This window comes from Anolis sagrei, chromosome 4, assembly GCF_037176765.1.
Source record: "Anolis sagrei isolate rAnoSag1 chromosome 4, rAnoSag1.mat, whole genome shotgun sequence".
Classification (NCBI taxonomy): domain Eukaryota; kingdom Metazoa; phylum Chordata; class Lepidosauria; order Squamata; family Dactyloidae; genus Anolis; species Anolis sagrei.
In genome coordinates, this window is record NC_090024.1 from 102,064,053 (window position 1) to 102,080,771 (window position 16,719).

The 16,719-nt window shown below is 39.1% G+C and overlaps 1 protein-coding gene across 1 annotated transcript in view; it reads left to right on the forward strand.

Annotated features, from left to right (window-relative positions):
- Positions 1-16,719, forward strand: part of DNAH5 (dynein axonemal heavy chain 5) — a 209,979-nt gene that overhangs the window by 38,265 nt on the left and 154,995 nt on the right. The window contains exons 9-14 of the mRNA XM_067467539.1: positions 543-650; positions 2,803-2,925; positions 7,030-7,245; positions 9,953-10,060; positions 12,910-12,995; positions 14,271-14,592. Coding sequence (XP_067323640.1) covers positions 543-650; positions 2,803-2,925; positions 7,030-7,245; positions 9,953-10,060; positions 12,910-12,995; positions 14,271-14,592 — 963 coding nt within the window. The remainder of the gene's footprint in view (positions 1-542; positions 651-2,802; positions 2,926-7,029; positions 7,246-9,952; positions 10,061-12,909; positions 12,996-14,270; positions 14,593-16,719) is intronic.

Sequence of the window (16,719 nt, forward strand, 5' to 3'; positions counted from 1 at the left end):
TCTTCATTAAGTGTAGAGAGGATTTTATTGTCCAAGTATTTTCCCAAGGAAACTTTAGATGAATATGTAGTTTTATAGGGAGATGAGTAGTAGTTGTGGAGAATTGATTTAATCTTGTCCTGCTTGGTAACTTCCTCTTTTGTTACTCAAATATTTGTTTCTTCTCTCTTTCTTTTCTTAATCTAAAAGCAAGCCATCATCCTGGCTTATTAGCTGAATCAAAATGCTTCTGTTTAACAAGTTTCTTTTCAATCTCGGAAACTCTAGCTATTGAAAATTGTTTTTGTAGCTGTTTCATCTCATAACCTAAGTTCTTCTTTATTGGATTCTTTTGTAGCATTTTTTCCTTGACCTTAATTTCATCCTTAATCAGTTGGATTGGTGTATCTTAGGCCAGTATGAAACTGAAAATAACAGTAATGAAATTTTGGGATTTTCTTTTTTTTCCTTTAAATTTTGGAATTTTCAATCAATTAGGAAACACCCAATGTTAGTCAAAAAGCACTGGAGAATTTGTTCAGATAATCTTGTTGCTATTTTAGGTGATGATGGTAGATGCTATCCCAGGACTCATACATGCTATCAAAATGATCCACAATATCTCACGTTACTATAACACGTCAGAGAAGATAACTTCCCTGTTTGTGAAGGTATGTGCACCGACAGCTCTTCTGATCTTGTGAAAAAAAATGGAGCTAGGCTATTTAAGAAATATTTATGGAAGGTACCTTATGTCATCCGAACAGTCTCTCACTAGCAAATAGAATTTCTGAAAAAGAAAAATAGATGACACAGGTTAATACTCAATAAAAAACCTGACATCTGAGCTTTCTGATTTGCTTCGCAATATGAAATTTCTTATTCTAAATTTTATTTATTTATTTGTTTACTTTATTTGTATACCGCTGTTTCTCAGCCCTTACGCGACTCAACGCGGTTAACAACGGCAACAGCAAAAATTCAATGCAAGCATCATACAAACCATTTAAAAACAATTAACACAATAATACACTAAGTAATTACACATCAGTAAACAACTCATTAGTGTCTCATAACTAGAATCATGATCCAACTCGTCATCCGTAGTTCCGTTATCCTATATTCATTGCACTGCCTATTCAAATGCCTGTTCAAATAACCAGGTTTCCACTTTTCTCTGAAATACCATTAGTGAGGGGGCCAATCTAATGTCCGTGGGAAGGGCGTTCCACAGCCGAGGGGCCACCACTGAGAAGGCCCTGTCCCTCGTCCCCGCCAAACGTGCCTGTGTTGCAGGATCGAGAGCAGGGCCTCCCCAGAAGTTCTTAAAGTCCTAGTGGGTTTGTAGGTGGAGATGCGTTCATATAGGTAACTTGGGCCAGAACCGTTTAGGGCTTTATAGGCCAATGCCAGCACTTTGAATTGTGCCTGGTAGCAAATTGGTAGCCAGTGGAGCTGGCGCAGCAGAGGAGTTGTATGCTCCCTGAGTGCCACTCCTATTAGTATCATGGCTGCCGAAAGTTGAACCAATTGAAGCTTCCGAGCAGTCTTCGAAGGCAACCCCACGTAGAGAGCGTTGCAGTAGTCTAAACGGGATGTAACCAGAGCGTGGACTACCGTGGCCAAGTCAGACTTCCCAAGGTACGGACGCAGCTGGCGCACAAGCTTTAATTGTGCAAATGCTCCCCTGGCCACCAGGCTCAGCGACGAGTCCAAGATCACACTCAAGCTGCGAACCTGCGTCTTCAGGGGGAGTGTGACCCCATCCAACACAGGCTGTAACCCTATACCCTGTTTGGCCTTACGACTGACCAGGAGTACCTCTGTCTTGTCTGGATTCAATTTCAATTTGTTCGCCCTCATCCAGACCGTCACAGCGGCCAAGCACCGGTCAGGACCTGGACAGCCTCCTTAGTAGCAGGTGGAAAGGAGTGACAGAGTTGGACATCATCCACCGTACCCCGAAACTCCAGATGATCTCCCCCAGCGGCTTCATGTAGATGTTAAACAACATGGGAGACAATATTGAGCCCTAAGGAACCCCACAAGACAACGGTTGTGGGGTTGAACAGGTGTCTCCCAATAACACCTTCTGAGATCGACCCTCCAGGAATGACCGGAGCCACTGCAAAACAGTACCTCCAAGACCAATCCCTGCGAGGCGTCCCAGAAGGATACCGTGGTCGACGGTATCGAAGGCCGCTGAGAGGTCCAGCAGCACCAACAGGGACATACTCTCCCTGTCGAGCTCCCGGCGCAGATCATCCACTAAGGCGACCAAGACTGTCTCAGTTCCATGTCCTGGTCTGAAACCAGACTGTGCCGAATTTGAAATTTTCAGTTGTTGGTGTGCTCATGTGTATGTGTGAAAGAAAGAGGGAGATGAGCAAGATAAATTAGTAACAGGGAAGGTGCTAAGAAAAGAAAACAGTAGTAGTAGGAATTTGGTCATTAGCTTCTCTATGTGACTTTTAGGGAGGGAGCCTTCAAAGCAAAGATGACTGATCGGTTTCTTGTTAGCGGAGCACTGAATCTTCGCTGGGTTAGTCCAGGCTTTAAAAGAGGTTTCCCAAGTACTGGACCCCATCTCCAAGATATAGGTTCAGAAACTTGAAAAGCTCTTTTAAAGTTCAGCCAAAAGGAGTGTATTTGCTTCCCTGTACCAGTAACATGGAAGCTACCATCTGTTATGGCTTCAGAGTTCTGAAGAGCCTGACTTGACCAGTGTGATATCTATTTTGTGTAATAGGTAGTCTGATAAAGTGACATTTTAAAAGTGTCCCAACAGTATTCAGAAATGAGACCTCTTGTTCTTCCTTGCAGGTTACAAATCAAATGATAACTGCCTGCAAGGCTTATATTACTAATAACAATACTGCCACCATCTGGGACCAACCACAAGATGTAGTTTTGGAAAAAATACAAGCTGCTATAAGACTTAAGCAGGTAAGCTTTATAAGATGATAGGAGATATCAAAATGTAAAGTTAAATTCTAGAGTTTACATTTAAGAAGATGGCTGGTGCTACCATGATGCAGAGTGAGGCAACTATCTCAAGTAGTGGATGTTGAAGGATAGTAGAGGCACTCCTTCCACTATTCCTCCTGAGTTCTCTTGGACATCCTTCTCTGTTGGAGTACAGAGCTGTATGTCTTGCATGAATTACCCTGAGCCCCTTAAATGGTCTCAGGTATAGTGGAAAATGTGACTGAAGTAATATTGAGTTACCGGGTCCGGGATCATTCTGTTTGTGGAGTGGGTGAGTGGCACTTTTTGTTTTTCAGTATAAAACCACAGAAGGTCTCAAAAAGATACAAAACACAGGGAGCAAAATAATCAGACCATCTGAAGAAGTGATTGTCAATACTATAATATTATGAAAATAATTATACAAAAAATAAGAATTCTTCACTTAAAACAACCAACATCAGCAATCAACCCATGTATTATTATTATTATTATTATTATTATTATTATTATTATTATTATTATTATTTCGTGTACTTCTATCCCGCCCTTCTCAACCCCCGAGGGGGGACTCAGGGTGGCTTACAAACAGGCACAATTCGATGCCTATACAATAATACAAAACGTATAAAAACAGCAGTTAAACAGTTATAACAATTAAAACAATCAATATATATAACAACCAATAACCAATCTCATGCTCAGCGTTCGCCAACTCAGAGTCCATACTTCATTCCACATTGTCTATTCCTATCCGTCGTCGTAGTCCTTTATTTATCTGCCAGATTGCCCAAATGCCTGGTCACAAATCCATGTTTTTAATTTCCTTCTAAAGGAAAGGAGAGATGTCGCTGATCTAATTTCCCCGGGGAGTGAATTCCATAGGTGAGGGGCCACCACTGAGAAGGCCCTGCTCCTCGTGCCCACCAACCTCACTTGTGATAGAGGCGGGGCCAAGAGCAGGGCCTCCCCAGAAGATCTTAAACTCCGAGGTGGGACGTAGAGGGAGATCCGTTCAGACAGATACGCTGGGTCGGAACCGTATAGGGTTTTGTAGGTCAAAACCAGCACTTTGAATTGTGCTCGGAATTGGATCGGCAGCCAGTGGAGCTGACATAACAGTAACTAAATGTAACTAAAAGACATGTTGTATAAAACAGATCTCATGAAGCTGAATGTAATATATACAGTATTACTAAGGCAGCAGGTGGTTATCATGAAATAAATTTAAATAAATGATTGAAGTCCACATTATGAACAGAAATTGTCAGAAGAGTTTGTCTAATAGTCTTCAAACCATGCACATTTAACCGATGTGGTTAGATAATGCACAAACTCTACTAAAAAGCTGTACTTGTAATATAATGAGGAGTTGAATATACTTTACTAAAAGACTGTAGTGGCAATAAGCTTATAAACTGCGAAAATCAAACTTTTATCAAGTCTTCAAAACATGCATCATTTATCAATGGAGATGAGATGCAGAATAAACTGTCATAAAATATGTAATGGTAATGGATGCTAAGAAGCTAAACAAGCTTTACTGATGAGCTGTTTGTATTATGGACTTTAATCTTTATACAGTGTTTACTTCAAATTTATTTCATGATAATTATCTCCTGCCTTTGCAATACTGTATAAATTACGTTCACTTTCATGTTGTAATTGTTTGTTGTACACCGCATGTTATATTACTTGCTTATTGACTTTGGTTGTTTTAGGTTAAGAATTCTCTTATTTTGTGTAACATTGTTTTCATAATATTATCCTATTTACATTCACTTCTTTATTTAGTTTGACTATTTTGATTCCTGTGTTTTATTGCTGTTTTGTATTTATTTATTTATTACCAGCCATCCTCTGCCACACGTTGCTGTGGCCGTCTGTGTATATGTGCTTTCTGTGTGTATATGTGTGTGTATATATTTGTGTATGTATTTACATGTGTTTGCATATATATATGTGTGTGTGTGTGTGTGTGCGGTTTTGTGCATGCGTTTTAATGTATTTTTCATTTTTTTGGCTTTTTAAGTCTCTTCTGCTGTGTTTTCAGTGTTTTTCTGAGTGATGGTCTCTTGTTGGCTTGATTCGAGTATTGTTTCCAAACTTGGTGTCAATTCATCCAGTGGTTTTTGAGTTATGTTAATTCCACAAACGAACATTACATTTTTATTTATATAGATTTATAGTATTTGTATTCCGCCCTTCTCACTCTGAAGGGGACTCAGAGCAGATCACAGAATACATATAGGGCAAACATTCAGTGCTGTTATACACTGACAAGACAGACAGCTGCACATAGATATTTATTTATTACTAGCTTGGAAACCCGGCGATGCCCGGGTTACTTGAGAAAGGCATTATTTGTTTTGGGAAGATTGGTAACATCTCTAGCTGCAGGGTAAACTACAATCCCCACCCCCCCTAAAACCCCTCCAGTATGTTATGTTGGCCCAGGTTATTTGAAAAAGGCACTGTTTGTTTTGGGGTGTTAGGTAATATCAGTTTGGTAATTTGTAGCCAGTCTTTCCTGTTGTTTTTATTAATGTTCCCATTAGAAAATGCATAAGGATGTGGGTGAACTGCAATTTCCAAAATCATGGGCATCTGTGGCATCATTGGTTGGCTTCACAGTGCTCTCTGGATGTAGGTGAACTACAACTCCTCTAAATCATGGTGATTTTTTCCCTAAAACTCTTGTTCAGTTTATGACCAATTCCTATTTGTTGTGTGCCATAGGAATGGGTAGGAAAGGGTTAAGGGAGAGGCAGTGGGCAGGTCATGCAAATTTGGAGAGAGAAAGGAACCCTGGGATGTCCATTCCAGAGAAAAAACCAGAACATATAGGATGAAATGGCTCCCAAATGAAAGCCTTCCTTGGGTGTTTGGTGTTTGGGGAGGACACTGGCAGGGGTTGGGCTACATGTTCACAGTGCTCACTATAACCTGCAGTGTTGGTTGAGGGAGTGCCTTCAGAGGATTCTCAGCACTTGGAACTATAGCCTGTGTGTGGATGCAGGAGACTGTCTGTGTAAGTGGATACTTCCTCCACATACACATTTTCACTTTTATTAGGTGTATAGATTTATTTATTATTTATTTATTTAGTATTTATTATTTATTTAAAACTTTTATATCCCAATCTTCTCTATCTCCGCAGAGGGACTCAGACCGGCTAACAGCAAGGATTCAATGCTAGTAGTACAATCTAAAATCAAAACATTCTAACAACAAACATTAACAGTGAATTAAAATGCATAGAGAGTAAAATACATATAAGCCAATTCGCCAAGATAAAATCATGTCCAATTCAATCTACGTCTTGTGGTCCATAACTTTGGACAATTGCCGGTCTCAGCCATCATTGTGGGAATGCCTCGTTCCATAGCCATGATTTTACTAGGACAATAAATAGTTAAAATACACTGTCTATATCTGGCTATGTACAGACAACTGTACGAGATAGAAGCTTTCCCATCTTTGGCATCTTGGAGGCTGTGCTCGGTTTCAGCCATGGGGTGGGTGGTGGGTGGGAGTGGGGTACTGCCAAAGCGGTTGTTCATAAATTCCCTCCTTGATTGAATTGCCAGCATTTTTTTCCCTGGCATTTCCTCATGGGTGCCATAAACACCTCCCTGCTTAAGCAGTACCTATTTATCTACTCACATTGCTGTTTTCAAAACTACTTAGTAGGCAGAAGTTGGTCTAAAGGCCAGGAGCTCACCTTGACCCTGGCTTTGAACTGTCAACCTTTAAGTCAGCAAGATTTACTGCATCTGGCGGTTAACCTGCTGTGCTAAATCCTGGCACTTTTGTAACACTTTATTCTTTATCAGATGCAGTAAAGTATTTTGGTCAGCTTTGTTGAAGAAATTACGGGATTGAGGAAGTGTGGGTAAATTAAGAAGAACGAACATTAGTGCATTTTATTTGATAGCATGCCCTTTAAGAACCTACCCTCGAATTACACAAAGACATATTTTAACATACTCAGTGTAGAACATCACAAGTATATTTATGTGTGCTATTCTGTCATGGTGCATTGTTCTGTTTATTTATTTTATCATTGTTCATGTTTTGAAGGAATACCAAAACTATTTTCACAAGACCAAACAAAAACTGGAACAGAGACCAACTGAAAGGCAGTTTGATTTTAGTGAGATGTATATCTTTGGAAAATTTGAAACGTTCCATCGCCGCTTACTTAAGATTATGAAAATCTTTGACATCATCACAACCTATTCAGTTTTACAAGAATCCAAGATGGAAGGACTAGAAGTGATGGCAACAAAATATCAGGTATGCAAAATGTCTGCCTCAGTGGATTTGATCCTCAGTAGTTGGGATAAATGAATAAGTCTACAAAATATTGACCTAGAAATTAAAGAAGTGAGATCTCTTCTTAAATTCTCTTCCAATTCAAAAACACACAGTCTGTGTTTTTAAGATAAGGCTCTTTTTACCCCACATCTTTGATTCTCCTTGTTAATGTTCAGGTTTTGAAGTCTCCAAGCACAGTGAACAGTGAGTTGTGAGATCATATTTCCCTCCTGCCGATTCTCCATTGTTGTCATGTTTCCATGTACTAAAATGTGGTTGGTAGATCATATGGAAAAATCACCAAGTGTCAGTGAAATCATTGAGCCTTCAGTCTGAATTGTTTTTGTGATCAATTTAAAAAAGTTAAAAAAAGAAATTTGGTTTTTCAAATAGCTGAAGACATGGGGTTATTTGTTTTTGCTGTTTATTAAACAAGACAGCTAGTTTACAGTCCTTAATGTGAACATGTAAGTTAAAATGAAAGAAAAAAAATGTATGGCAGAATCCTTTTATCATTTGGGTTGTTTTTCTTCCCATTTAACAGATATCTTCAATAAGATTAGCCTGTACATACATGTCTCCTAGTTGCAGAGGTAGACATTCTGTGGTTCTTTAGCTCTTGTTGGGCTACAATTCTCAGTAACCCTAGATAGCACAGACAATTTATAGTGATACTGAGAGTTGCAATTCAGAAATATGTAGGGTGTGCCTTGATGATTCCCTACCCCTTCACCACTGCCTTGTGACTCAGGATCTTTTAGGTTAATTCCACAGATGACCCTAGATCAACTGTAAGGGACTGGCAAATACACGGACACAGACACACACACATACATGTCAAAGGTTTTCAGCTAAGACAAATGACTTTACCCCAATTCTCAGGCTGAGTTGATAACAGATGATGAAGGATCCCAGAATTGGTAAATTTATATCTGTATCATATATATCCTATTGTTTATCCTGGCTTGACTTTATGTTTTGGGAGAGAAGGGAGGGAAAACCACCTTTGGTGGCATCTCCCATGCTTAATTTATAGGTTACAGGCAACTGTAAGCTATGAAGGCTGCACTGAGTGGAGCTGTAGCCCACCACCTAGACTTGGCTATGACATATCCATTTTAGAGATGGGACCACCATTATTAGGACTGCAATGCTCTGGGTTTTAGGTGTATGGGTCTGGAGCTCTGCTCAGTTCTCTTGCTACACTGTTCTGCCCATCCTCACAAGAGGCAGGTGGGTAAACAGCTTGTGTCAACCATGGCGGTGTCTTGATGGTAATGCTAACATGCTCTAGATCAGTGGTTCTCAATCTGTGGGTCACCAGGTGTTTTGGCCTACAACTACCCAGAAATCCCAGCCGGTTTACCAGCTATTAGGATTTCTGGGAGTTGAAGGCCAAAACAAAACTTGTGGGAACCCACAAGTTGAGAATCACTGTTCTAAATATATGTGTTCAAACTCATTAATTCTATCATCTTAATGATATTGGCAAATTGGGGCATGTGGGTTCAAGGCTTCCTTTATTCTCACATAGGAGCAGCAGGAACAGATTTATGTAGGAATAGATTTAACATATTTCTCTCTGAGGTCAGAATTGGGATAGTAAACTTAGCTGTATCACCCTTAGAGCAAGGGTCCTCAAACTGAGGGCCAATTCACAATCCCTCAAACTGTGACGGGGCCAGACAATAGTTTGAAAAAAAATGACCAAATTCCTATGCATACTGCACATATCTTATTTGTAGCGCAACCCCCCAAATTACAATATGTAAAATGAAGAACAACCTCAACCAACGTAAATTTACTAGTATTTCATTCAATGGGAAGTTTGGGTCTGCTTTTAACCGAAGAGATAGTCAAATTAATTAGGATTGTTGTTGTGTGCCTTCAGGTCATTTCAGACTTAAGTTTTTTGGGGTACGGGGGGTGGGTGGTGGGTAAATGACCTTGGAGGTCCGGGTCTGGAATGCAGGCCTTAGTTTGGGGACCTCTACTTTAGGTACTGAATCAGGAGTCAAAGTTGAGCCTTTTAGCCTTCTGTTTGTTATATACTCTCATTGATCTTGGCCTAGAACTGTAATTTTTCACCACCTGAAAGAATAGTGGGGCTGTTAGAGAACTCTGGGTCCTCAAAGTTATACATATTTAATATAGTAAGCTGTCTTGTACTTTCATTTGCACAGACTGCGGCAATGCAGGAACAATGGGAGGTAACTTATATCAGGGCTGCTAATGTTGTGCCTTGTGGTTATGAAAATGATGGCTTGCTTCTCCTTTGAGACCTTTTAATAAAGAGAAAATTATACTGTGATGTTGTGTTTAATTTCTACAAACTTCTACATATTCCTGCTTCTATGTGTCTTCTGTACCACCCACTCCCCCCAAAACTAGTGCACCAGAGTGTGTTGTACAAAGTGTTGCATATTTTTGCATGTTTGGAAGTTTTAAAAAAACAAAACGCATTGTGTGAAAAAAAACATTGTCTAATTAATGGATGCTGCCCTAGTTTTTATGTTCAAGCTTGCCATAATGTATTTTTAAGATATGGAGCTTCTTTTCTTTTTCTCTTTTGAATTCAGTATCAGGGATGGGGTTAGTGGAGAAAAATGTTAGCTCTCTCTTGAGATTTTTTTCCTGAGAAAACTAGTACCGCTATTTTAACAGTCACTTTCCCAACTACCTTTAGGGCATTGTGACCACCATGAAAAAAAAGCAATACAACTTCTTGGATCAACGGAAAACTGATTTTGATCAAGACTATGAAGAGTTTTGCAAGCAAACCAATGATCTTCATGTAGGTTGGATCCTTGTCAAAATTTTGCTCACTTTTATTGTTAATAATAACCTCCATTTGTATAGAGCACTGCTTCTTAAACTGTGGTCCTAACCCTAAATGGGGTCCCCTTAGCTCATGTTGGAGTCCTGAAAATTTTTTCTGAACGTCACTAAAGACCTCATCACATGGAGGTCCTTGATTTGGGGGAAAGTGGAGGGATCCGTAGGGCAATGGGGCAAAACATGAACAGCAGGGCACTCAGCACCCCGCATCACCTGCTTGCCAATCACATGCCAGAAAACGTATCTGTCCATTGTGCTCTCACACTAGTCCTATGTTCAGAATTCCCCCTCATAGAATACTTTGTCGATGCAAGTGGTATGGAGCGCTGCCGGAAGTAATTGTGGATCATGTAATGAGATCTGACAGGCTCTGTGCTGTCTACAAGGGGGGAATTTTCCCCATGTGATGAGGTCCTTAGTGGCTGCATTAGACATTTACATGACTCTGTTTAGAGTGGACACTGCTGAAAATGCTACAGCTGTACTCCACAAATAGGAAAATCAGCCTGTTTAGAAAGACTTACAAATGCTGATTTGTTATCAGTAAATGTTTGATTTTTATACTTATTTTGTATTCCTATTTACTGGGGCTACGTAAGCATTTCTTGGGCTGAAAGGGGCCCTGAGTGGAAAAGTTTAAGAAGCTCTGGTATAGAGGTAACAGCCACTAGAAATTATTCTTACTCCGGCACAAATACTTTTGGAGATACAATTAATTTAAGCTGATCAAGGGTATAATTTACAGATATCGGCATGTTATTATTTCCAGTGTAGCAGAACAAGTCTTTCTCTTTGTAACTGCTGGATAGAATTGTGAAGTGGCAGTAGAAAACATGAATCCTTTCCAAATGGCTTTCTGCATCCCCCATGCAGTTAAATTGTATGTCTTCAGTGTTTCTAGATTCCCCCCAAGAGTTAAGAAGAAAATAAAAGAGCATATTTGGGAACAATGTTTGAGAGGTTGAATATGGTCTTTTCCTACAATGACTCCAATTAATGAACAGAGAACCTCGGACCATGGAGCCTCCATATCTGACTACAACCTCCTCTTGTTACCTCATCTCATTTGTAGCAGCACTTATACTTGAGAGAAGCCTTCCTGCCCAAATGCTAGGGAAATGTACCACAGATGAGCATGAAAAAGTCAACCTCCCTCCCCATCTGCTGCAACTCCAGCTCCCCTCTCATTCCCCTGTACACCGGAATTACTATAGTATGCCCCCATACTGTAATGAGAGGCTTTTTTTCAAGCTGTTCCACTCCAGAACAAAAATAACCCTCTGACTTTAAAACACCACACATCAAGTAGGAAAACAATCCTTTTTTATGTAAGTTAATTAAAAACAGCAAGGTAAAAATATATGCTTTAAGAAAGTAGATAAGTCCAAATAAAGTAGGAAGATAAGCAGGAAAAAAGTATCTCAAGGCAGGATTCAGCAAAGTTCAAAAGCAAAGTTCAGACTTTTGTAATAAAATCCAAAGAACCAGGAAAGCACTGATCCACAGGATGAGTATATAATCCCAAGAGACAAAGAGTCAAACCATGAACAAGAAATCCTTAACATGAATCTTCCAAGCAAGGCTTCCATAGAACAAGAACTAGGACTTAGCAGGATTCTGAAACAATGCTTCATCTAACTATTTTTTCCTTGGTGAGAACTTTATATCCCAACACCCAGAAACTAGTTTCATTTTCTTTAACTGCCTCTTGCCCTTATCTCTCGAAGCCTAGTAGAACGGTGAAGGCCTTGGCCCTGCATGTAGCATGTAGCCGGGGGAGGGGGGGAGGTCTTGGGGGGCTTCAGCCCCCCCGAAATTCTCATGGTGGTCCGCAAGAAGGCCTTACTGGTACATTATTTAAACTGGTATGTTTATTCATATCATGATCTGATCACCATGCTCAGTATATCCCATATGCATGGGGGTATTGGGGTAACGATACAAAAGGTTTGCTAGGGTAGACCCTCTTTCACTCAGACTCAGTCCCCCCGAACCAAACTCAGCCCCCCCCCCGAAACAAAATCCTGGCTACGGGCCTGGCCTTGGCTGAAGTATGTCTGTTTTGGCTAAATTCCAGCCATCTGTCTATGTGCCTATTATCTATCTGCTCATTATTTTCTCCAGGTGTCAAGTTGTTTTCAAACCCCAAATATTGGGAACTTTCTGGGTCAGGGAGTAAACTATCATACCTATACCCTGTAGGAACATTCTCATGGGAAACTACACTTTGAACCGGTGTCCCTATGCCATTCTCTGCAGAATCTTGTCCTTCCTTGTTGGCTCTAGCAAAAGCAAACTGCTACAGTCTTTGTTAGCTTATCTCTTCTTCCTCATTGATAATGTTTGCCAATTTATCCCAATGTTTGTCTGTGAAATGTTGGAGGTTATGATGTTTGCATATATATATATATATATATATATATATATGTATATGTATATGTATATGTATGTATAAATATTCTCTCTGTATATGTGAAAGAAGGGTATTTGTGTGAGTGAAGAGATGAAGCGAGAAAAATGGTCCCTGCTCATTTACCACTGCCATGTGTGTCCCCCCTCGAGAGATGAGGCGTAAGCAAAAGAGAACCTTAGGCTGATAAAGAATACCATTCCTGCTCTAGTTTTTTTTTTTTAGAAGAAAGGTCCTCTGTCTGACTGTGTCCTATTTGAGATTTCTTCTGACTTAAGTCCCTTTTGGAGTGAGAAGGGAGGAATTATGCTGGAATTATGAAATCCACTTTTCACAATATGCTGCAACTCCAGCACAATATGCTTATCTAACATTTTCATGGTTTCCTTCTGCAGCAACAATTGCAGACTTTCATGGACATTACCTTTGAAAACATTACAAATACAGAAAGAGCTCTATATATGCTGAAGAAATTTGAAAGGTAAAAAAAAGGAAATTATTCAGTTTCATTTGGGGTAACTTTGAATGTTTAAGCATTTTTTTTCAAAAAATATTCATTTTTGTAAATGAATGTTTTACTTAATTGTTTTAAAAATTGTGAACTGTCTTAAATCCCATCTTGGGAGAAAGGCAGCATATAAATAAAAAAATTAAAAAATAGTAAAACACAAATATCTTTGCAATTCTTCTCAATCTGCTTTTGAACTAAATATTGTAAATTGTGCTCAATGATATTGAACTTCAATCCCATACAGTTTCATTATCATGCATAATTCCAGCAACAGTGAGGTCCTATAATTTCATTTCATAAATTAGCCACACCTTATCTGAGACTAGAGTAAATGATGTGATTTTCTGTTGACAGAGATCACATCTGGTGCCATTTGTCTCATATGTTTAAAATAGCATAACATATTATGGGCCACTGTTAATTGTTGTGTCTTGGAGTCCATACACATTAGTGGTTCAAGCAAATGACAGTTCCATGTCCATTTTCTAGTCCAAAATGAAAGTAACCCCATTCAATTAGGCACTATCCCTTGTCCAACCCTTTTATAGTTGACCATGGCCATTTTGTAGACTTGGCCATTGGTTTTGTGGAACCTTGTCGATCGAGTTATAATTACAATTGATTTAAAATTTTATTGCTGTGTTTTAGTAAGATTTTTGTGTTTTATGATGTTTCTATTTTAATTTGTCTTTTTCTTGTTTGCAATTGAATATTTTGCCTTATAATTTGGAAACCGCTCCGAGTCTCTTTGGGGGGGGGGGGGGGATAGGGCAGAAAACAAATAAAGTTTTTATTATGATTATGGTTATGCTTATTATTAAGTAAAAACATTATATCAAAATTTATGGAAACTCCATTGATCTGATGAGTCTACCTTAGCTGGCATTAGCATCCAGATTTAGATTAAATCATTTATAGTGTTAAATTCAATCTTGATTTTCCCTTTTCAGCAAACAAAAGACTATTAGTATATTGTCATGTGCTGATCCCTCTAACTTGTGTTATTCTATGTCAAGAAACTATGCTGTGTTAAACACCCGTATCCACTACTGAGTCCCCTTGGGGAGAGAGGTCGGGTTATAAATTATTATTATTATTATTATTATTATTATTATTATTATTATTATACTGACACAAAAACACATATGTCACAGCAAACAAGATATATATGCTGGATTTTGTATCACAAAATCACAAGTCGTACACTTCCCAGCGTCTAGGACTGTGTTTCTTCCTCCATATTAGGCTAGGAATCCCCAACCTTGGCATTGACGAGAAATACCAGGTAATTCTTCAGAACTATGGCCATGACATTGAGGTGGTCTCCAAACTCTACTCCAAGCAAAAGAACGACCCCCCATTGGGACGTAACCTTCCTCCAATGGCTGGTAAGATCTTGTGGGCACGGCAGCTTTTTCAGAGAATCCAGGAGCCCATAAGTCTTTTCCAAAATAACTCCACAGTTCTGCAGACAGCGGAGGCAAAACCTATTATCCGCAATTACAACAGGGTGGCTAAAATCCTTCTAGAGTTTGAGGTGGTCTATCACAGAGGATGGCTTCAACAGGTAAGACAGAATGCTGAATATTTTCAGAGTAGAATTTGCATGACATGTCTTGTTCTCAGTGTCAATCAAATCTAAAAAACTTGAGTTTAATTGTCTTATATGTCTTCTTGTAATAGCAGTTAGCCATGCATTGTAGTCATATTCCCAGTTGACTGAAAAATGACGAGCGTGTTATTAGAATATTTCTAGGGCTTAATGAATGACTGGATTTTAATGTTTGCTTAATGACATTTCCGGTTGATATTATAAAATCTATATAAATAAAAATCTAATGTTGGTTTGTGGGATTAACATAACTCAAAAACCACTTGACAAATTGACACCAAATTTGGACACAATACGCCTATCAGGCCAACGAGTGATCATCACACTGAAAAACACAAAATAAGAGGCTTAAAAAGCCCAAAAATAAAAAATACATTACAACGCATGCGCATAACTACATATATACACATATACACAAATATATACACACACATACACACATATACACAGACTGGGCCACAGCAACGTGTGGCAGGGGATGGCTAGTATTCAATAAACCTATTTAAAACAACAACTGCTGCTTCTCCTGGTTTGGTTTTCATGTTCTGGAGTGGGCTTGCATCATGTTGGCTGGAGTATACATCCAATTGCTAGTCTTAATTAGTATGGACCCATTGAACTAATGGGATCTACAGAAGTGCAGAGTGCATCATTTGAGTCAACAGCTCTGTACTAATTGAGACTAGCTGTTAGATTTAAGCTTTGCAGTGCAATAATCCTCAAACCCTACAAGAAGTACAAATCAAACATAAAATGTTATCCAGAGGCATTTCTACCCAGGTTCTTTTTGTAGCTTCAGGATATGTCACTCTGTTGATGAAATACTGGATGACAACAATAGAGCCTTGCTATCAAAAACCAAAGTATATGTTTGTAAGGCGATTACATGACTAGCTAAATTTGTGACATAGAATTCTGCTTTGGCAGCGTTACGAACACTTTGTAGTATGGTGAGATGAGTGCCACAGCTCAGGCCTCCTGTACATAGGCGACTGACTTGATATGCAGAAGGTGGAGATTTTTGTATCACCTGTTTAAAAACAATTTGGAGAGTCAGACAGGGAAATTTTATTATGGCCTTGAGGAAGTCTCAACAGTCTAGAGCAGTGGTTCTCAACCTGTGGGTCCCCAGGTGTTTTGGCCTACAACTCCCAGAAATCCCAGCCAGTTTACCAGCTGTTAGGATGTCTGGGAGTTGAAGGTCAAAACATCTGGGGACCCACAGGTTGAGAACCACTGGTCTAGATTATCTTTGTTTATTTTGGTGATCTCCAGTTGTTTGGGATTATGGCTTCCTTCATCCCTGACCATAGGTAATACTGGCTGGGATTCCTGGGTAGTGAATTCCAAAGCACATGGAAAGGGTGATCTAGCATATGGAAAGGATGATCAAGAAAAGGGAGAAAATGAAAGCCCAGGCTCCAAGTCTTGATGATAATGATGATGGGAAATCTTTGGCTTGCTGTAAGAAATATTTCATCTGTCAGTCTTAAATCTATTGATTTTTGTCAGTTTTCTGTTGCCAAAAACTGCCAAGAGATCACAAATATCCATGTTGAAATATTTTCATAAAAAGACAATAAATTAAAAACTTTTTTCAGAATCATTCCAACTAATTTGTAGAACAGGATTCTGACACTGGTTTGTCTCATTGTTGGCCAGATGCTTATAATAGGTTGAGAATTACTGGTCTAGATTATCTTTGTTTATTTTGGTGCTCTCCAGTTGTTTGGGATTATGGCTTCCTTCATCATTGACCATGGGTACTAATGGCTGGGATTCTTGGGTAGTGAATTGACCATTCCTTATCTGGAATTCCAAAATTCAGAATTGTTCACATAAGTGGCTAAGATGATCTCCTCTTTCTCTTTCTCTTTCTCTTTCTCCTCCTCCTCCTTTGTATCCCACTTTCTCTCTCCACAAGGAGACTCAAAGTGGCTAACAATAAAATCATTACAATACAATTTAAATATACAAATCTACAAACTTTAATACAGTATTAAACATCATTAATATAAAAAACAATTCAGATTAAATCTATTAAAATATATAAAACCACAGCAGCCCCTGACATGATCTTAA